At 37.5% G+C, this 22,356-nt stretch overlaps 1 protein-coding gene across 2 annotated transcripts in view; it reads left to right on the top strand.

Annotated features, from left to right (window-relative positions):
- Nucleotides 1-22,356, top strand: part of ITGA9 (integrin subunit alpha 9) — a 262,270-nt gene that overhangs the window by 36,151 nt on the left and 203,763 nt on the right. The window contains exons 2-3 of one of the 2 annotated variants that reach the window (XM_072153171.1): nt 6,559-6,686; nt 9,125-9,231. In XM_072153171.1, coding sequence (XP_072009272.1) covers nt 6,559-6,686; nt 9,125-9,231 — 235 coding nt within the window. The remainder of the gene's footprint in view (nt 1-6,558; nt 6,687-9,124; nt 9,232-22,356) is intronic. The other variant, XM_072153172.1, reaches the window with a different exon arrangement.

Raw genomic sequence — 22,356 nt, 5'->3', positions numbered from 1 at the left:
ATCCAAACATTTCAAAAATTATGAAAATGTAAAGTAGACAAATGGGAAATGTTATTCTGCAAGTTATTTAGGTGGTAAATTTATCTGCCTGAAAACGCGGTGATTTTGAATTTCGAAAATGGCAAATTTTTCTAAAAATTCATCATTTTTTTCTTTTGTTTTGTAAATAAACGCAAAACTTATCAGCCAAAATTTACCACTAAAATGAAGTACAACATGTGGGGAAAAAACAATCTCAGAATCGCTTTGATAAGTAACAGTATTCAAAAGTTATAACCATATAAAGAGACGCAGGTCAAATTTCAAAAAAAAGTTGCGAGCCTTAACCTGCAAACAGGCTGCGTCCTTAAGGGGTTAAAGTGCAGAGAGCAACATGATGAACAAGGAACACACCAGACAGGTCCGTGATACTGTTGTCAAGAAGTTTAAAACAGATTTTGGATACAAAAAGATTTCACAAATTTTAAACATCCCAAGGAGCACTGTGCAAGTGATCACATTGAAATGGAAGGAGTATCAGAGCAGTGCAAATCTACCAAGACTCGGTCATCCCTCTAAACTTTCATCTCAAAAAAGGAGAAACTGATCAAAGATACACACCAGACATGTGGAAGAAATTGCTCTGGTCCAAAAAATTTTGGCCACAATGCCAAACGATATATTTGTTGTAAAAGCAACACAGAATATCAACCTGAATGCACCATCCCCACTGTCAAACATGGTGGTGCCAGCATCATGGTTTGGGTCTGCTTTTCTTTAGAAGGTACATGGGAGATGAATTGATGAATTAAATTGATGGGAAGATGAACCATTCTGGAATAAAACCGGTTGGAGTCTGCAAAAGACCTGAGACTGAAACTGAGATTTATCTTCCAACAAGACAAGGATCCGAAACATAAAGCAAAATCTACAATGGAAGGTTTACAAATATATGTATCCCGGTGTTAGAATGGCCAAGTCAAAGTCCAGACCTGAATCCAATCGAGAATCTGTCCAAAGAAACGAAAACTGCTGTACACAAATGCTCTCCATCCAACATCACTGAGCTTGAACTGTTTTCAAGAAAGAACAGGCAAGAAGTCTCTCGATGTGCAAAACTGATAGAGACATACCCCAAGTAACTTGCAGCTGTAATCACAGCAAAAGGTGGCGCTACAAAGTATTAGCTTAAAGGGAACCTACCACCACGAATCTACCTATAAAGGTAGATCGGGTGGTAGGTGGATGTAAGGGACGTGAGGATAGCTCTTTTTAGAGCTAATCCTCACGTCCCCGCTAACTTTTGGTACACTTTATTGACCTAATATGTAAGGTCATATACAGCGCGGCTACTCCACGCCCCAGTAGCCACATTACTCCTCCTACCCTGTTGCGTGCGGTGCACAGCTCCTCGTAGCTGGCGCCCTCGTCCGTCATGATGGCGTACTGCGCATGCGCAGGCCGCCGGCTGAGCAGTCCCAGCTCCGAGGCCGGAGCTACTGCGCATGCAATATTTCTCTAGGCACTGTATTTATAGTAAAAAGGGAAATGTCTTCCCTGTCCCGTGCTCATGTGCAGTGCTCTTCTTTTAGTATGTCTACGAAGGACAGTGTTTCCAAGAAGTAAGGCTAATAAACATATGTAAATGAGCCCGGGGAACCCTTGATGAATCATAATTACTTTTGCAAGCAAATCTTGGTATGTGTTGCATATACGTTAACCTCTTAACGCTCAGCGTCCGATATATCGGACGCTGAGCGCAGTGACTTAGCGCTCAGCGTCCGATATATCGGACGCTGAGCTGATGCCGGTTCAGCTCAAGATCTGAGCCGAACCGGCATCGGGAAAGACGGGGTGCCGGCTGTGACTGATAGCCGGCACCCCAGTGTAACACCCGCGATCGGAGTTGTCTCCGATCGCGGGTGCTTAACCCGTTAAATGCCGCGGTCAGCGCGACCGCGGCATCTAACATGTATCTGGGGGATCTTTCCCCCACGATCGGCCCCCCCGAACCGTTTTCGGGGTGCGCCGATCGTTGCTATAGTAACTCTGGGGTCCGATCTGGACCCCAGAGTTACCTGCAAGAATTGCCAGTAAGATGGCGTCTGTGACGTCATCTTACTGGCACAGTGCCAGCCTATGCAAGTGTATAGGCTGACACTGATAATACTCTGCAATACATGAGTATTGCAGAATATTATCATGAAGAAGCAATCAGATGATTGCTTCTTCATGTCCCATGGTATAAAAGTGAAAAAGTAAAAAAAAAAGTTATTCAATAAAAAAATAAAGTCATAAATCACTAAAAATGCCCCAAACCCCCAAAACATATAAAGAGACATATAACTCAAAAAAAAGTCTAAATCATAACACAAACCCCACATATATAGTATCACCGCGTCCGTAACAACCCGTAGAATAAAAGTAAATCATTATTGAACCCGCACGATAAACGCCGTAAAAAAAAACTGTTATAAACCCTCCAAAAATTATGATTTTTACCTTTTCAATCCCACAAAAAATGCTATAAAATGTGATCAAAAAAACCATATGTACTGCGACATGATACTGGTGCAAAGTACAACATGTCCCGCAAAAAACAAGCCATCAACCAGCTCCGTAGCCAAAAAAGTAACAAAGTTATGCCACTTGGAAGACGGCAATACATAAATGATAGATTTTTCCCCACATTAGGGTTTTGTTTGACAAATTTAGTAAAACGTAAGAAAATATATTCATGTCTGGTATCCCCGTAATCGTATCAACCCATAGAATAAAGATAACATGATTATTAGTCTATACGGTGAACACCAAAAAAAAAGAAGTAAAAAATCCAGTACAGAATTGATGCTTTTCTACTCCTGTCCTCAAAAAACGTTCCTAAATTTTCAACAATAGGTGATACAAACCCCAAAATGGTAACATTGGAAAAAGCATCTCGTCCCGCAAAAAAAATGGCATCACATGGCCCCAATAACGAAAAAGCGAAAATTTTATAGCCTTCAAAAGGGGCCAATGAGGAAACTAAAATCCTGGCAGCTGCAGCGCCCTCCTTCCCTTCTGCACCTCGCTGTGCCCCCATAACACAAGTCACAGCCACATGTGAGGGTCTCTGTACTCAGGAGAAATTATAGAACAAATTGTATGGTGGGTTTTCTCTTTTTATCTTTTGGAAATGTGTAAATTTTAGGGCTAAATGAACGTATAAGGGAACAATATGACCATTCTAAATTTCACCTCCATTTTGATTCAATTACTATGAAGATCTCAAGGGGTTAACAATCTTCGTAAAAGCTGTTTCTGATAGCTTGAGGGGTGCAGATTTGAAAATGGGTTGGTTATATAGGGGGTTTTGATGCTAAATATGTAAAATTTCATTCCAAACTGTATTTATCCCCAAAATAGTCAATTCTGAAAATCCGGAAAAGCGATATTCTATTTGCAAGCTGCGTGACATCAAAATAAATTATCCAAACATTTCAGAAATTATGAAAATGTAAAGTAGACAAATGGGAAATGTTATTCAGCAACTTATTTAGGTGGTAAATCGATCTGCCTGAAAACGCAATGATTTTGAATTTCGAAAATGGCAAATTTTTCCAAAAATTTATCATATTTTCTTTTTTTTTGTAAATAAATGCAAAACTTATCTGCCAAAATTTACCACTAAAATGAAGTACAACATGTGGGGAAAAAACAATCTCAGAATCGCTTTGATAAGTAACAGTGTTCAAAAGTTATAACCGTATAAAGAGACGCAAGTCAGAATCCAAAAAATCGGGCTGAGCCTTAAGCTACAAAATGGCTGCGTCCTTAAGGGGTTAAAGAGCTTTTATTGGGATGTGTGTATATATATTGTCCCAGGCAGTGTAGAAATTCTGCACTGTCAAAAAGTCAAAAATTGCCAGGATTGAACCCTTTTCTCATCATATGTATTAAAAAATGTGATGCATTGTGCAACCCTACCCCCAACGGCAGATGTTTGGTGGAATAGAATGTAGTAAGTATGATGAATTTCAACATGATCCCTTTTAGTCTTCACTCCAAAATAAATGCCACAAAGATCTACAATTCAAAAAGATCTTTTGCCCAAATGAATGTTCTTTTTATGTTTGCAAAGTAGATTCACACATTTCACTTCTAAAGGATTTATCAGATGAATTTTAGTACAACGTATAAAGCCATAAGAACTCAACTGTCCAGCAACTGTTGCTGTGGAATGAAGCTACATCTGTATGACCATGTAAGACCATGCCCTTGCAGGGGAATACATTCATTTTTATTTTATTAATGAAGGTAAAAAATACTAACAAATGTATTGTGAATTATGGAAATTAACTAATTCTGACAGCCAACCTTTTTTATAACCACAATTATTAATATACAAATATATAGTAATGCTTATTTTTATTTTAAGGTAGAATGTCTAATTTATAAACTACCCATTAAAACAAGAAAACTATCAGTCTTGATACTTTTTAATCTTTTTAAATACAGTCCTGTGTTTGGCTTAAAAACCTCAGTGGGTTTTCTACTACCGTCTCTAATGACAGAAAGGATGTTAACAAGCTGCTCATATGTCACTTAGCATCTGTATGTGGTTAGGATAAGTGTAAAGCACTCTGGGAGACCAACTTGTGTCTGGCATCTTGGTTACAGTAAAAAATAGGGACCACTAATTGACGGTCACTTCGGGAACATCTATTACTATTGTCAAGACTATATTCTAAACTGTATCACCAGGTTTACAGTATGGGACTGGAATTGTGGAAGCTTGCATGTGGGAACGCTTGTCAGAAAGTGTGGCCTGCGTTACTGAAATTGTACCACCTTAGTGGGAACTGGATCTAATGCATAGATTTTTTTACACTTGTATTTTACTGTTTTATAACTGTGCTACCTGGCATAATTCAGTTAATTTAAAAGAGAGAAATGTATCCTGTCCATAGACCAACCTAAAATGACCAAATATCGAATGTGTAAAACTCTGGTAGTATCATACACATTAACAGTTGGCCTTTCAATATATGCAGCACGGCATTACTTATATTATTTTTTTTCAAATGAAAAATTTATACATCTGTTTCTGATAAATAATATTGTCATACCTTTAGACAGCACTATTTTATACTGGGGATACAAAGCTTAGTTCACATGCAGAATATCAACTTTAACAAATCAAAATCAATCTGAGGCATAAATGGGGAAACAAAGGATTTGTACTGCTGTGGATGGGATCTGTTTAAACCCCCTCTGCTGTGTTTAATTTATAAATCACATGGGATAGCTACAAATAAATAACCTCCCTTGTGGTTCTGGTTCTGGTGTGGTTGAATCCTACTCTAAGGTTTCACAAAACTTGTGTGCCAGTTTCATTCCGTCAGCTCTCCTGTCATGTTTTATATTTAGTTAATACTTGTATTTAGCATAAAATTAAATGGTTTGGGGATATATTTTGTAAAAAATCTACATTGTGTTATTTCTCTATTATTTCCCCTAGAAATGTTTAAAAAAAATAACAACTGGATGTCACCTGGTCTAAGAGCTGTGTCCCTACTGTGTGCACTTATAGTGAAAGTTTTTAAGGACACCCAAATATGTATTTCGAAGAGAAGAATTTGGGGACCAAACAACATAGAGTCCTATGAAAATGTCCACCAGCATCATAATTTAATGAAGAATTTAAATATTTCCTTAAATGGTCAGGATAGACAATTGCTAAAACAAGAGTTTGTTACAAATTTTTGAGGTTACATCTTCTGATGTACATCACTCCCATCACTCCCTAGTGATGTTAACACAATAAAGATAATTTTTAACCCTTTACTTCACAATTTTACTCAGATTTATTGCTGTTTTAGCTCCTATCACTGATCAGTGATGGTCAGTGCAAAATTCTAGAGTGTGGGTGGGGACTCTCTAAGCAGGCACATTATGATTCCTCTGTGAGATAGTTCTGTGAGCTGACAGTGTGACTATATTATCAGGGTACAAGGTTTATATACACTTTCATTTACCTTCTGAACATTGTACTAATATCTGACACATAGAAAGAGAGATGAGACAGATCAGAGATGATGAGATCCATGAGATGCCTGTTACACACAATGTCACTCTCCTACAGCTCTGCTATTTCACAAAACACTAGATCTCCTATGCTTTTCTCCCCCGATAAATAACTTATCTGTCTGTAGCTTGTAGTACTTCTCATGCTGCTGTCGGCAGGATGTCACTGTGAACTCTGTCCTGGACTGCAGGTGGGCGGGGGCTAGAGTGCAGGGCGCAGAGACAGAGAGACAAGCTCTTTGAAGCCTCAGGTAAGTTGGCTGCCAACCCTAAAGTCAAAAGTTACAGGGTTGTGTCTAGGGGCAACTGAAATGATGCTCACCAGGACTGAAAGACACAGGTTGGACTTATATCTTTGCAATGATGTATTTTTTAATAGCAGTGAATAGAGAGAATGTGTTATTTTGTTATCCTGAGTACATTTAAGAAACTTGTCTTTGTGGGAATACCCCTTTAGTTCTATTTTATTTGACCCAAATGTATTTATTTATTGTTTTGGTTTTCTGTTTTTAGGATACTTGTGGGAGCCCCAAAATCAGATTCTAAATTTAGTTCAGTATTAAAAACTCCTGGTGCAGTTTTTAAATGTAGAGTTCACAGTAATCCTGACAAGAGATGTACAGAACTGGATCTGGGGAGAGGTGAGTTACATATAAAAATGTATAGTATTGTCACATTTCGTATTTCTTTTAAATTCATATACTGTATCTAAGAGTTAACCTTGCATTACTGCATAAATTGACCCAATATACCACTACCAGTATTTTATTAAAGGGGTATTCCAGGAATATGAACGTCTGATACAAAAACCCACAATGCTATAAATAAATGAATGTAACAAAACTTAATGTCAGTCACAAAATTGAGCTTAAATAGTTTGATTTTATGATTCACAAAATTGTATGGCCTCTCTAAAGCCATCACCAAGATGGCTGTCACTGGGAACTACAAGTCCCAAGATCCTTTAGTTCTCAGTAACTCCTCCTCCCTCTTATGCTCTGCTCCCAGTGATGATGTAACAGGTTTTTTTGCTCTGTTACCATAGTAATGATGTGTAACTGACATCACCAAAATGCTGGTTATACTGGATGCGCTGCAACCATCCGACTACAGCCAAACGTAGTGGTGATCACATGCCCTGCCCAGGCAGGTGCAGGCCATGTGATGTGATCATATGACCAGCGGCTATTTTCTGTCCTGCTCTGCTACGGACCGCGCGGAGGAAATCAACGGACTGATTGAAGGGCCAGTAGCATTTTAATTCTTCATTACACTGTATGTCATCAGCATTTTTCTGCTAATGGGAGCAAAATTTTAACTAATTACATATAAGCTTATATTTTACTGACTCATTTGTATATGAATTATGCTGATTCCTGGAATATCCCTTTAAGTATATTTACACCTTTTTCTTTTTTATGGCCGAGTGTGGTGGCATCATCCAGAAAAACAACTTTGAAGTGAGATTTAAATTGATTGTATGAAGTCATGGAGATGGAGAGATTATAACTGAAATCAAGCTCCCATTGCTGTTCTTAAAGGAAACCTACCATTTCAAATGGTAGATGTATACTGTAAGTACCGAGCACCAGCTCAGGGTGAGCTGGTGCCGGTAGTTACTTTCTTAGTGTTATTAACCGCTATATGTGCGCACGCAGCGCCGAAGCAGCTTCTGCTATAAACTTTAAAAAGTGTTAAAACCGCGATACAGCGGTTAATAACACTAACGAAAGTAAGTACCGGCACCAGCTCACCCTGAGCTAGTGCTCGGTACTTACAGCTTACACCTACCATTTGAAATGGTAGGTTTCCTTTAACCTCCTGCATCGTACCTGGCTCTCCAAAAGTTTGAGTCAATGATGTCAATCACAGCGGAGGGGGCATTCTGAGACAGGCAGAGCTTGGTTTCTCTATTTAACTCTAGGCCACGGTGACTTTATAGAATCAATTTACATCTCACTTCAAAAAAAGACATGATCTGGAAGTTGTTAAGATGATTGACAACATACTGTTTATGGTGTATTAGGTCAATTTCTACTGACAGGTTCTCTTTAAGGTTATTGTTGACTATTGCTCTGTGGCAAATCTGTTTAAATTAAGATTTGTGTTATTTGAATTAAAAGGAACCTGTCTCCAGCAATAAGCATGTTTAACCACACCCGTAGCCATCATTTAAGCAGTTTCCAATCCATAATTCTCTTAGGTCTCAACGATGCTGCATTGTTTCAAAAATCATCATTTAATCCCTTTTTTTCACTTGGAGCATAAAATGACAAAGTCGGGGAGCTGCACCTTATGTAATAAATGCCCCTCATTACCACTACGTTACTCTCCTGTCCCTGGAAAGTTTCACACATGTGCTGTGTGATTAGTAACCTGCTGCCTTTTCTTGTAATTTGGGCATATCAGGTAAGGATTTTACAATGGGGACAATGATTAGAGGCAGGGAGAGCTTGACTTCATGAATGAGCCCCCTGCTTCTATGACTTTATGTTACAAATTAACAGAGGGATTTTAAAAGTTGATTTTTTAAGACGATGCATCAATACTGAGACCTAAAAGGATGGTGCATTAGAAACAAATAAAATGCTGGATAATATTATTATTACTGCTAGCAATAAGTTATCTTTAAGGTCAAATATGAGTAAAAGAGAACTTGTAAGCAGAAATTAACCTAATACATGACCACCAGTACCTTATGAAAATTAATACATTTCAGAGTATGCTCCTTTTATGATCCAGCGTGGTATCATCACTCAATAGTCAGTTCCTGTGATGAACTATAGATGGTTTATCCTTAGGAGTGACTCCTGGAAATCCCCTGTATATCTAAACAATGTTTATATTCATTAGGAACCATGTAAAATCATAGCCTAGTCACTCAGGCAATAGTATGAAATCCAACATGTTCCATTTGTGAATTTCACATTGTTAAAAATTACATGAAAGATTAGAAGTGATTTTTACAACTGAATCCTCAACATAAAGGTCACCTTTGAAGAATATTTTCCTTTAGTAAATCTGTACCATGCTGTACCTTCCACAGTGTGAATTCATTTCTCTGACCTCCTCTTTTCAGGAAACAGTCGAGGGATTTATTGTGGAAAGACATGTAAAGAGGACAGGGATGAGGAATGGATGGGAGTTACACTGGCAAGACAATCAAAGGCTGATGGCAGTGTTCTGGTAAGACTATACACACCCTCCTTTACACATAAGTAAAAAGAATGCTATATAATAGGTATCCCTAAATATACTACGGACACCCCACTATGGCGAAACCCAGCTTTGCCGGAAATATTTAGATTGGAGGGTTTTTCCCCATGGGAAGCGAAAGGGGTTAAGACGCTGAAACATGTCTATTCAGAAGGAAACTTTAAAACATTTGAGGATATTCAAGCTGAATTCCAACTGCCACATGCGTGGTTCTATCAGTATTTGCAAATTAGACATGCTTTTGAGGTACAGTCCAGGACAGAACAAATAGAGGTGGGCTCAAGTGGGGCATTGAATGGAATATTGAGGTCAGGTTCTACTAAGGGCCTGATCTCGTATTCCTATACAGTGCTATTAAATGACTCTATTAAAGATATTCCATTAAAATGTCGAGAACACTGGAATAGAGAGGTGGGCCCAATTGAAGAGGAACAGTGGACTGAGGCTTTGGAATTGGTGCCAACCCTTTCGCCCAGTGAAGCGCGTAGGATGTCTCATTTATTTCTTTTACATCGAACATATAGGTCACCTCAACTACTATTTCGGATAGGAGTTAGGCCTAATTCAGAATGCCCGAGATGTGGAACTGAAGAAGCAGATATACTCCACATGATGTGGGGATGTAGGGAATTGGAGTCCTTTTGGAAATCTATATTAGAATTGACGAGGAAAGTCTTTTCTGTAACTATTGAAGAAAGTCCACTAGCATGTCTATTGGGAGTTTTGAAGATAGACAACCTGACAGAACCTAATAATATTGCAATACAAAGATCCCTATACCAAGCTAGAAAAGTCATAGCTGCTCATTGGATTAGGCCTAGGCCACCGGATAAGAAAGAGTTTATAGACCGATTAAATGCAGTAATACTATTGGAATACAGCACATATGTGAAGAGGAATGGGGTCTCTAAATTCGAAAAGATTTGGGGTAAGTGGCTAGATACACCGGGTTTACCATCAAGCTCCTTAATAAGGCTAAGAACAAGCTTAGAGTATCAATTATCACTGGTAAAATAAGTAGAGATAGGTTTAGGTCTTCTTTAACAGGTGAATTAATATATGAGACCGGATGGGTCTTGAAGAGCTGGCTCGCAGGGGTGGGTGGAGGGAGTTGGGAAGGGAGGAAGGGAGTATGTTACTAATAATAAGCATAAATGATTAAAAATACAGATTCTGTAAGAAATAGTGGATACAAATGTTAATATTTGGTAACGATTCAAAAAGCACAATTTGAGTTTGTATTATTGTACAAGGCCAGAGCCTATTGTAAAAATATGTACATACTCCCCTCCAAGTTGCACTTGTTGGGGGTGGTGTTTTTTTGTATTTACTAAAAAATGTTCAATAAAAATATCTGATTCAAAAAAAAAAAAAAAAAAAAGAATGCTACATGTGCATTAAAGGAAATCTACCATCCAAACCAAGAACGTATAATAAACCAGGGGCACTTACCATGACTGTGGTGATCTTTTCCAAGGCCACTTCCTTCTAATATCAACGTAAAAAATATGTTAAGGGCTATGGGCGTGTTAAAGAAGCCCTCTGTGGTCTGGATTCACAGGTTAATGTTACACTGTGCAGCAGCAGGTCTCTGTCTAACACCCCCTCCCCTTAGCACTTTCTGTACAATTATGCTAATGAGCCAGAAGGACACTGGAAGGTGGTACTAGAGCGCCTCGATGCTGTAGCTTCACAGGCTTTTGCATACTGTGCAGGAGCTCCCCCTCTCCCTCAGCACTCCTCCCTCCATCTGCTTGCTGGACTCTCACACAATGGAGAGGAGAAGTGCTCCTGCACAGTGAAATGGCCTGTGAAGCTGCAGCATGGAGGGACTCTGGTAACACCCCCCATGGCACTTCAGGTTCATTAGCATAATTATAAAAGTTGATTTTTAGAAAGAAGGAAGCCATGGATAACAAATATAACAAAATTACCACAGTCACAGATCTATGAGTAAGTGTCACTGGTTAATCATGCTTGATTTTGATGGTAGCTTTCATTTTAAAGACTTTCTAAAACATTTCCTTCCTCATCTGAACTTGATAAGTGAAAAAAATCATGGCATATTAAGGTTAGGAGCATGATACTACACAGTAAAGCGCCCACTGCTGAGTGTCACAGGGGTCAGAAGCACCACAGTATAACTGTGCCTGAGGCCATGTGTTTTGTGCAGCATGGCCAAATCTTCAGTTACCTACATTTCACATGATAAAAAAACAATCACGTCCTCATTTTCTTCAGGAAATAGAATGAATGCGCTCTTTGTTACCAAATGGGAATAATATGGGTCATTGCAAAATACAGACAAATAAGGACTTAAGCTGAACTGGTTTTCTTCGATGGTAATAACAGGTCATTGAAGTTGAAAACTGAGTAAAAAAAGCATCTTTAAAGCAGACATCCTAGTTCAGCTCTCTTTTCATAGCATAGATGATGTAATGAGAGAACATTTACAGAATCTATGGTTCTGTAATGTATATATTATGTCTATAGATGTTCATATTATCTTCCTCCTCAAGATTTGTACCCCAGAAAAGCCAAACTGGACAAGCTAGAGCTTCTGTAAATGACCTTATTATATAGGCCTACTATATGGATCTACAATTCCTAGAAATAGAAACAGTAAAAATGTGATAATGTATAGAATAAGACAACAAGTGAGAAATGCATGTTATTCGGCTCATAGCACCTAGTATGCCCCATTGTAGACAATGTGCAGACAACTGTAAAACTACCATATGTGTATGAACGCTCATGCTTATGGTTTAAGTATTAGACAAACCATAGTCTTTACTTTTTGCAGGAAACAGGTTTGGCTAATAATCTTAGTCCGGTTTCAAAGCCTTGGGTTGGTAAATGTGCATTTAAATCAGTCAATGACAAATGTTTGCCTATATAGTGGAATACATTAGAGGCTTCCATCAAAGTTAAATGTCAGGGGTTAATCCTGACAAGTGTCGATGGAAAAAATGAGATGCATAAAGAAGGTTATGATCTGTTCACACAAATGTTATTGCTTATTCCCCCTTTATTGCTGTAAAAAAATTCCAGAACACTGGAAAAGAAACCTAATAGAACCTATTGCTGTGGTCCTTTGAAATTTATTCGGATCTTTACAAAAATAGATGCACCACAGCTGTCATGGCTATATTATGAATGGAGGCCATGACACTAGGGTGACAAGAGCCTAAGTATTTGATTAAATATAACTGGTAACAAAAGTATTTTGACCTTCTAGTTAGTGCATGCAAGTGGCGGCTGCCATTTGGATATTTAGCACAATAATTTTGACATCTTTTACATTGTGTTGTGTTACAATTACAAAAATGGTTGCTTGTGTTACTTGACAAGTATACCATAGAAAAAATTTTTGAAAAAATATTTGGCTCACACACAGAACTTTTTTATAACAATAGAATAACAGTGCTAACATTAGATCACTGTTTAAAAATATCTCCAATGCTTTAGATGGTCTGTAAAAGTGCTAATATTAGATTTATGAGGGATCCCACAATGCATCATTTTTGTATATGAGTAGATCATATCTGTTAATGATACTTTATATTGGAGGGAGCTGGTACAGATTTTTCATTAGTGCTCATTATCTTTGAGGCTCCCCTATGTATACATATGTTTATCAGATTATTATCAATACAGATATGGATACATAAGTACATGGCTTGGTCTTCAAATATTAGATTTTTATCGGCTATAGGAGTTCTAAAATATGGTCATACTTAAGATTGCTTCTTTTTTCTGTGGTGATATTAAGAAATATGCAATAACTGTTATTTTTCCACCTGGCAAATGATTCCTTCTGGGCACATTTTTATTGTATAACAGATTTAATCCCCAAATGACCCAAACCTAAGGAGCAGTGTGTTCATATCTGTCATTCTTATAAAGAATTACAACAATGTGGAAATCTTCAGCCATTTATTAAATTAGAAAATAAAAAGCAAACCTGTCATATGAAGTCCAGTATTCTACATTGTATAAGAACAATATGAGGGATAGAAGACAAGATCTGTAAATCCTGACAGATCCCCTGGAAGATACTGAGGGTCATAATAACCCAACCCAGACATAGTCATTGACTGCTGTTAGATAACAAATAAATAACAAAACATTATTTTATAAGTTAATTTCAGGAATAGGTACAGTTGTAATGCAAGCTCTGGCATTAGACTGTTGTCACAGAAAGGGAGAGTGAGCCCTGTGAGTAAACCCCCTTACCAGTTTTTCCAGCTACTTCCTTAGGGATAACTAGTTGACATTCTCTTCCTGCTCCAAAGTGAAAAACACAAAGACGAAGAGAAAACAATACAGACATGGAAGACTGGTCTCCAGAGCCAGTTCACTACCAACAAGGCAAAAGCAGTACAAATTTGCAAGGCAGAAGTATAGTCTGAACACACAAAAGGTCCAGATACCATAATACAGAAATACAGGATACCAGGAGCTTACAGCAAACTGGGTCTATAGCAGGCGCAGAATACCGACCAGGAAGAGCTTATAACAGAATCATGATTCCAGCCCAGAAGACAATTAAAGAGGAAAACTGTCAATCAAAACTGTGAACTGGGGCATATCAAGGTAGCTAGCAAGCGTAAACCAATGTTTAGAGAAGCAATGACCGAATAATGATACAACTAGCACATCCTCAGCCGTACTTTATGGACAAAGGTTGATGTTGGCATAGATGTAACAACAGTTTAATGCAAAATAATGGAAATATAGTAGACTACAATATGCTTATTCAGAACATGTGGTAAAAGGCTGCTATTAACTATAGAATAATTTCCTCATTGTTTTATTGAAAACAGGATGTCTTGTTTTAAACACTGCTTAAGGTCCCAGCAGACATACATACTAATCTTCCATCTGCCGTGTGATTGTACAAGATGGGTCAATAAGAAAGCCTTGTTTTGTTTCCTTCACTCCTTTGTTTATTATAAAGGAGGCTAAACATAAATAGTAAATAAACTTTATGAAATGCTGCTAAAAATTCCAGAGACCTCTATATTTGAGTACATATGTCTTTCGGCACACCAGCACTGCTATATAGCAAAATAATACATAAGGATCTGGAGGAATATTATTCTTAGTGGATGAACAGTGTCTAACCCTTTTGAGACCATGGGTTATTAGTGTCTGAATGTTCAAGTCAAGCTTTGCAGTTCTGTTCTGCTTCTTCTTTAAAGGGAACCTTTCACCACATTTTACAAATTCAGCTAGTGACAGGTGTCCATAGAGCCCTGTTAACTAAATACCACCCTTCTTTTAGCTAAAAATTGTTTCCCTCACATTCCTATAAAATTAACTTTATCTTACCTGGCATGCATTTAGATCCTCAGCAAGTCAGAGAGGGCATGTCCTCCCATCACCACTGATTTATACTCCTTCCCATGCCCCTTTCAGCACTTCATGTCATGAAGCCAGAGTGATGTCCTTTAAGGTCCTTTACCCACTAACATTTGTAAAATATACCACATGTATGTATGTGATCACATGAAATCATGTGATCAGATGCATACATGGGGTAGATTTTCTCCCCACTTCCTGTCATGTGCATAGAGCAGGGAGAGGGACGGTGTGGAGTAGAGGAAGAATGCATGAGGACACACAGGCACACACAAGCTGCAACTAGCCCACACCCTGGGACTCAACAAACACTGTTGGCAGGGAGCCAGGTAGTGTAAATAAACTATTATAAACTACTGAAATGATTCAGAATGCAGACAAAGGCATTTTTAAAATCAGCATAGCATTGGCTATGTCACCAGCTAAAAATTACATTTCTGCTGACTGTTTCGGTTTAATATCATATGTTTTCTATATTGTAAAACAAAAGCGGATATATGGAATTGTGTTTCTAGGTTCCATGGTTCAGGAGATATGATAATTTAAAGTAGGACACTGTCATCACTGTATATACGTAGTATCTGCATGGGACATGCACAGATAGGATGTATATAGCCATATGGCGCTCGTTAAGGACCCCATTATTAGAAGTTAAGTGCCAAAGAAATATAATAGCAATCACCCTCAAGTTTGCAGTCATCACTGCCAGACAGTAAAAAGTTGCACTTTCCCCATATTTTAAAATGTGGTCCAGCCTTCATGTTTTGCAATTTTGAATCAAGCTGTGATCTTATGTAAAAGGTGTATAAAACATAATGCTAATTATGCGTTATCTTTAAATGATTATGGAAATTGAAGAAAATAAATTTGTAACAGATCTGACTCCCAATAGGCTCTCTAAAATCTACCCCTCTACACCACATTGTACTGTTTATGCTAGTCAGAAAAATATATCCAGAAGATTTCAACCTCCTATTCATCCAAAAAGTACAGCATCATACTATTATGGAACAACGCACAAGAATGAGTTCTTTACCTTTACCCACTTTTAACCATAACTGCTGGTCTAAATGGCATTCCTCCAATGCCTACCCTTCCCTGCTTTTCTGATCCAGTCCAAAAATGGTGCAATATGGTATGACTTTTATATTGCTCTGCGCTGTTATTTTCAGCAATGTATTTTTTGTGCAGGGATTATATATATTTTTCCTCCTTTTTTTGGTGTTTTTTAGGTATCATTATAAATACAATATTGTTTATTATTTGGTGCTGTGTTGACATATTTTAACAAAGTTTAGGCATCTGCTCTACTTCTTTTGCAAAGTTATGATAAATTGCCTTCTTTTCATTTGTGTTTGGAAAAAGGTGGATGGCCATTATTTACCAATAGTATTCCTCAGAGATAAAAATAAAAGTCCCTACAAAAAAACTTTACAAAAACTCAACACTAGAACAAGAGTGGCATAGAGCCTATTCAAACTTCTAGGGAATCCAAATGGAGCAAGAGATCCCCTTCTATTCTCATTTATCCCCACTGGTATATCATAGTTTGCATTGCAATATGCCAGCCAGTCAGTTATAAACTCCATAATCCCTTTCACTATGGTACATTAGATCAAAAGGGATGTACAGCTTTAATTATCCTAGACCAGTGATGGCTAACCTTTTAGAGACCGAGTGCCCAAACTACAACAAAGACCCGCTTACTGATCGCAAAGTGCCAGCACAGAAATTTAATTTGTGATTTATACTCGCTTCTCTGTCACAGTTTTCATTGATACCAGCACCCTGAGGACACCAATAAAGCAGAAAATAGTCCCAGGTAGAGCTGTCACTTTAAAATAGCTCTGTGCACAGCAAGTCCTGGGCTGTCTGGGACTGCAGGAAGATACCTGGACTCATCTCTGGTGATGGCCTGAGTGCCCACAGAAAGGGCTCTGAGTGCCACCTCTGGCACCAGTGCCATAGGTTAGCCATCACTGTCCTAGACTATCAGGAGTGTTTTGACTTCATGTCAAACATGAGGCTCCTTTACCATAAGAACTGTGTGGAATGTCCTGCCTCAGGAGCTGGTCACAACTGGGGCTGCAGATAGCTTCACATAGATGCCTTCTTAATGCCAAATAACATTGATCGTTATTTTATTATATAGAAATTGAGAAACATAAATGTATCTACTAAATATGTTATTATACAGTGTATATACTGTATATATATGTATATTACCCTATGTTACTGCTGGTGGTAGTTTCACGTTCACTACATTGACCAATCCTAAAGTTATGCATCATTTAGTTGGTAATGTTTCACTCATACAGTATCTTCTCTCTTGAAGAGTAATTACTGTAATATCATTTTCTCAGAATTTCTACTGTCAGATGTCTATGAGCATCCTTCAGACAGTAGGGAGCCTAATTTATATAGTCTCAGTGCACGGAATACTGATACGGCTCTACTGTCAAACAGGCGGTTCTAAGGTAAGGCTGGAAGCCTTGCTCCACCCATCTGACGATAATGATCTGAGAATTATGACACTGAATACTAAATGGTGGGCATTAGAGCGAAAATTCCAGCTACGCCAGAATCAGCCGAGTGGAATCTATCACAGGATACAAAGAGTTGGGAGTGATGTTTCCCTTCAAGCTTTGACATGAGGATGTCAGAAAACGAATGTTCCGAATGTCGATGCATGTATATTGCATACAGATAGGTGTTGTTTTAATAACTTCATTTACCAAAGCAATCCCAGCAATGAAAAGTCAAAATATATCAGTCTAACCACAAAAATCACTTCCAGTCCTCCCCTTTATTAGACAGTCCTTGGTTCTCACATTCCTTTGCTCTCCAAGCCTGTTCATGTATGTAAAGTAAATAATGATTTCAGTAAAAAGGTCAACTTGTCCAGATGGAGTTAACCTTTTAAGTAACCCTGATCACATGAAGAGCAAGATGTCATCCATATGTAACCCCTTCTTTAGGTCACTGACAACCATTCCTATCCTCCCAGGATTTGGTGTGCTTTTCCTTGAAGTCTGGTTAACACCTTTTTGGCCCCTTGTAATGAGAACAGACCACATAACATTTAAAATGTAAAAGAATACCATCTCACATAGTTCAGGATGTTTTTGTACAATTATGTAAAATACTACAGAGCAGGGATGTCCACATGAGACTGACAGGAGACAAAAAACTTTATTTTCTCATTAATTTGTATTGTTGAGAATGGACTTAATCCAAGAGTTATATGTACTTACTTTTTCCCTTTACTCATCTTATCATAAGAACCTGTGTTGGGTCTAGTCACAGCATAGCCCTTACATTGACATGTTATTTGCTAGTAACTTGTTACTGTAGTTGCTGTACATAGGAAAATTACAGTAAAAATCACAGAAGATACAAGTTATGTTCTACATTAATGAATTTAATATAGTCTCAGATCCAAGCTAAAACAGGTATTGCACACTCAGAATATACTAGACATAAGCAGAACTTAATTTATAAAAAAAACAACAAATGTACTAAAATCTCAACTCGTTCGTGCACACTTCTTAATCCCAGGATAGAATATATACAGTACATGCCATATATAGTTAATATATTTATTTATATAATTTTTTAATTATTTTTTTATAGTTTTGAAGCTAGCAGATTGATATGTAGTCTGAGGCACTTGTTTAATAACGGTGCATAATACAGAAGAGTTAAAGTAAGTACCTGAGTTTCAGGATCTCTGTTCCCTTTTCCCTACTGATTAAAACCCCTTCTAGAATGGCAATACCTGCCGTACAGTATAACAGAGGAGGTTAACTACATCTGTTATACACAAGCTGGGTTTACAACAGCTGTAGACAAATCAGATTTACACATCTGTTTTGAAGAAGAAACGCAGTTCCTCTGTAAAAGTGATGGGTCACTGGTGTCTGAGATAACAGAAGTCAATTCTTATTAAAAGTCGTCATTTGTTGAAAAGGCCCAACTTATAGTCCTATTGTTTTAATAAGAGTCTTTTTGGTGCACTAAAAAGATGTGTCCTTTTTTTGACACTGTAGCATTTGTGGCTGACCATATATATATATATATATATATATATATATATATATATATATATTAATGAATGCAGTCCTAGTGTCATTTTTTTTTACAGATTATCATCACGGCAAGTAAAAGCCAATCTGGATGATAAATGTCGATATGGAAAAGCCCATACTTGTTCATATGTATGGTTTACATATGAACAAAATATACTAGTTCTCTTTGACAGAACTTATGACTTTCATTTGTCTACTAACTAGGGGGTTAATATAGTCCAGCTGTAGAATCTGACATATACATTGCACCTTTTCCTTTTTTGGTACGATGTTGCTGTTGCTTTACATGTACAATATTATCTTTGTTTCTAAAAATGCTTCCTTCCTGGTCAATCCTCATAACCAGTTTCCTCTCTGGAAAGTCTGTTTTTAAGTCCAGTGTATACATTATACTTACAGTATATACAAAGCTGCCTCAAACGTGTCCTGTGGCAACGCCAGTGCCGTTACTTTACGTTAGAATTATCTAAGCAAAGCAGTGGAAAGTGCTTGATATACAATATACAGAGCAGGGGTATCTGATTTTCTTGCTGTAAAAAAAGAGGAAGGAAAATGTGCTTGCTGCTATGTTTATATGGTGATAAGGGTTGCTTTTATGCAAGAGATTATCATAGTGTCATTCACTTAGCATGAAACACAATTCACAGTTTGGGATCTGTAGGGAAAGTGGCCATATAATTTTACAAGCTGTATTGGATTGGATTTACTCATTACCTGATCCTATGTACAATTAGGTAGTTAAAGTGACCTTATGGTTCATTATATTGTTATTAACAACTTTTATATTGTTATGACATTGTTTTTAACATTGATTTTAATAATCTAGGAGCGTAATGCTCGAAAAGGGTTGATTATTTTCCGGCCTCAAAATTGTGTATTTCATGGACATGGAATAATTTTAATATGTACCATAATCTATGGATTCAAATAAAGATGTATTAAGGTCTTCTTAACATCATGCTGGAGTGGAAAATCTTCTTCCTTTGTTGCACAAACCATCCAGATTTCGGATGTTTCCCACTGCGCGTGTTTGGAGAAAATGAAACAAGTTATGGTGAGCTAGCATAACTTTATCTAAAGCTCCATACACTGTTTAGTGGCTAGGATACTATTGCACAGCTCTCAAGCCGTTGAGGGTTAGTTGCATAGCCACAAGAGCCTATTCTCCTATTCTGAGCGCAGTAAGAAAAATATTTTATCTGATCTGTTAAACTACAACCAATAGAATCACTTTGGTTTTGCCATTTTTGAGATTTTATTTCCCTCATTACTCTACATGTCATCAGTAAGACCAGTCTCAAATGTTTTTCTATTAGTTGTCACCCTCTTTCCTTCATCTGCTTGGAAGGGAGTGCCTGACCTAACTTGTAATTACTACAAAGGTTTACAATAGTCATAGTGTTACATTCATCTAAAGATGTTCCAGAGTTGAGTGAAAAGCAAGCCTTCCACAGCTCAGTTAATCCTTTAAACATGTGGATGACTGTGCCTGTGGGATGTGCTCTGGTGGAGACTTCATTTAGAAGAACACATTTTTTCTTTTATTGCAAGTCATGTATGGCTCATGAATTGTGTCTTGTGTCCCCAGCATCAGCAGGGAATCTAAACAAGCCCTCATTTACTTTTATTAAGAATGGAAGTGTTGTTTATCCAGTTTATTGGACTTATTCTCATTTACACGTTGTGTGTTTAGATCTCTCTAACTTACAACAGGAAATCCATTAGTTGTACATGTTAATTTTGCAAAACAATTTTACTAGGGACTGTACTAACAATGCCGCCCTGTAAGCTTAAAAAATAAATCTTTAGAACGTCAAATTCCATATATTGTAGTATAATAAGTTACTGTGTGTGAAGGATATATTCCATGGTCAGGGCCGGCGCTATGGGTAGGCAAAGGGGGCAATTGCCCAGGGCCCCCTGAAAGGGGAGAATCTCTCCTTTCAAATGAATCTTGAATTTTGTTTCTAGGTGCTATGGATCCAGAGATATTCAGGTTTAAAGTGAGAATATCAGGTGCCATTTTTATATATAAAAATCACTCCCAACGGCAGTTCAACAGTTAATATCTCCATTTTCCTAACACTTAGAAACACAATTTAGATTCCTAAAAAAGATGAGACTCTCTTATTTCATAGGAAGAAAGAAGTGAGGTTCTATGTGTCACAGAGCCAGAGATACAGCCCCCTAAATTGTGTACCCCATTCAAGATTCTGAGCTGGCAACTGCAGGGAGAATTTGCTGCACACAGGAGCTGCTGCACTTCACAGATAATGGAAATATTCACTTTATATATTACTACATTTTTAAAAAAGGAATAATATCAACCAATATTTATGTTTTTAACCCTTCTCTATGCAGAACTATCTAAGAACACACTTTCTCTCTTATTCCCTTTTATTTTGTGATAGTTTTTTGTTGTTGGGAAAATTGACTGATGCGATGAACATTCTATCCTAATGTGACTACACCGCAACCAGAATATGCCCATAAAGTTATATGTAACACCGAAAACACACACACGTTCCTGAATAAAGTTTTTATTTCACACCATCCTCCATTATTTACACTATGTAATGATGTTCTCACTCTCATTCTTATGAAGCGCGGAGGGTTCCATTATTGTGCGGCTAATACAATGGTGCACATCTAAACATGACTTTTATTATCTCATTAGCTCCGTTTATGGATACTGTATATAGTTATGTATTTGGGTGACCATTGTGTAAGGGAGTATACAATGATAGATTTGTGAATTTTCTGCAGTTCCATTTGCTGCATATTTTTGTGAATATATTGGTGTGGGGTATGTATGCTCTCCTCACAGCTTACTGGTTTAGGAAAGTATATTTTCTTTATATAAGTATCTGGATTTGTACATATAGGAAATTTTGAATGTTAATTGCCAAATGCATCGCTTGATTGTCTGCTTTCAAAATTATAAAGGTTTTATGGCATATTTACGGTTTTATTCTGTTTTATTGCTATATTTTGCAGGTTGTGACCTTAAAATTTCTAGCTGAAAAGTAGATATCTAGTTATTACAGTTTTAGTGATATTATGTGGATTTATTTATGTGAACATATGAATAGGGCACATTTGTGAACTCTACAAATGTCCATCTATTATGTTTAGGAGATGTGAATGTAAATATTTTCTGTTCTGTAACAAATTTTTTGCCATCAAAGTAAAATTTTAAGTATTTTTTATAAAATGTTTTAGTTTGAATCAAAATTGCATGAAGGCGCCTATGTCTATAAACTCTTTGATGCAATTTTGAAAATGGGGCAAGTGTCTGCTTTCGTAAAATATCGGTCCCTGTCCCCAATGGGCCTCACAGTCTAATCAACCTACCAGTAATTTTTTGGAGTATGGGAGGAAACCGGAGGACCCGGAGGAAACCCACACAGACACAGAGAGAACATACAAACTCTTTGCAGATGTTGACCAGTGCTGGAAGGCTGTAGTGCTAACGACTGAGCAACCATGCTGCCCATCAATCTCCCTATGATCTATCGCCTATAAAATTCTCCAAAATTACAGTTTGTTTTACCATACTAAAGGGAGCCTCTTGCTGACTGTGACTGGTCATAGAATAGTTTTATTTTGGGGCCCCACTTTTAGTTTTGCCCAGGGCCCCACT

The sequence above is a fragment of the Engystomops pustulosus genome, chromosome 5, assembly GCF_040894005.1.
Source record: "Engystomops pustulosus chromosome 5, aEngPut4.maternal, whole genome shotgun sequence".
Taxonomy (NCBI): Eukaryota; Metazoa; Chordata; class Amphibia; order Anura; family Leptodactylidae; genus Engystomops; species Engystomops pustulosus.
The sequence above is the reverse complement of the archived record's forward strand: the minus strand, read 5'-3'. Positions and strand labels throughout refer to the sequence as shown.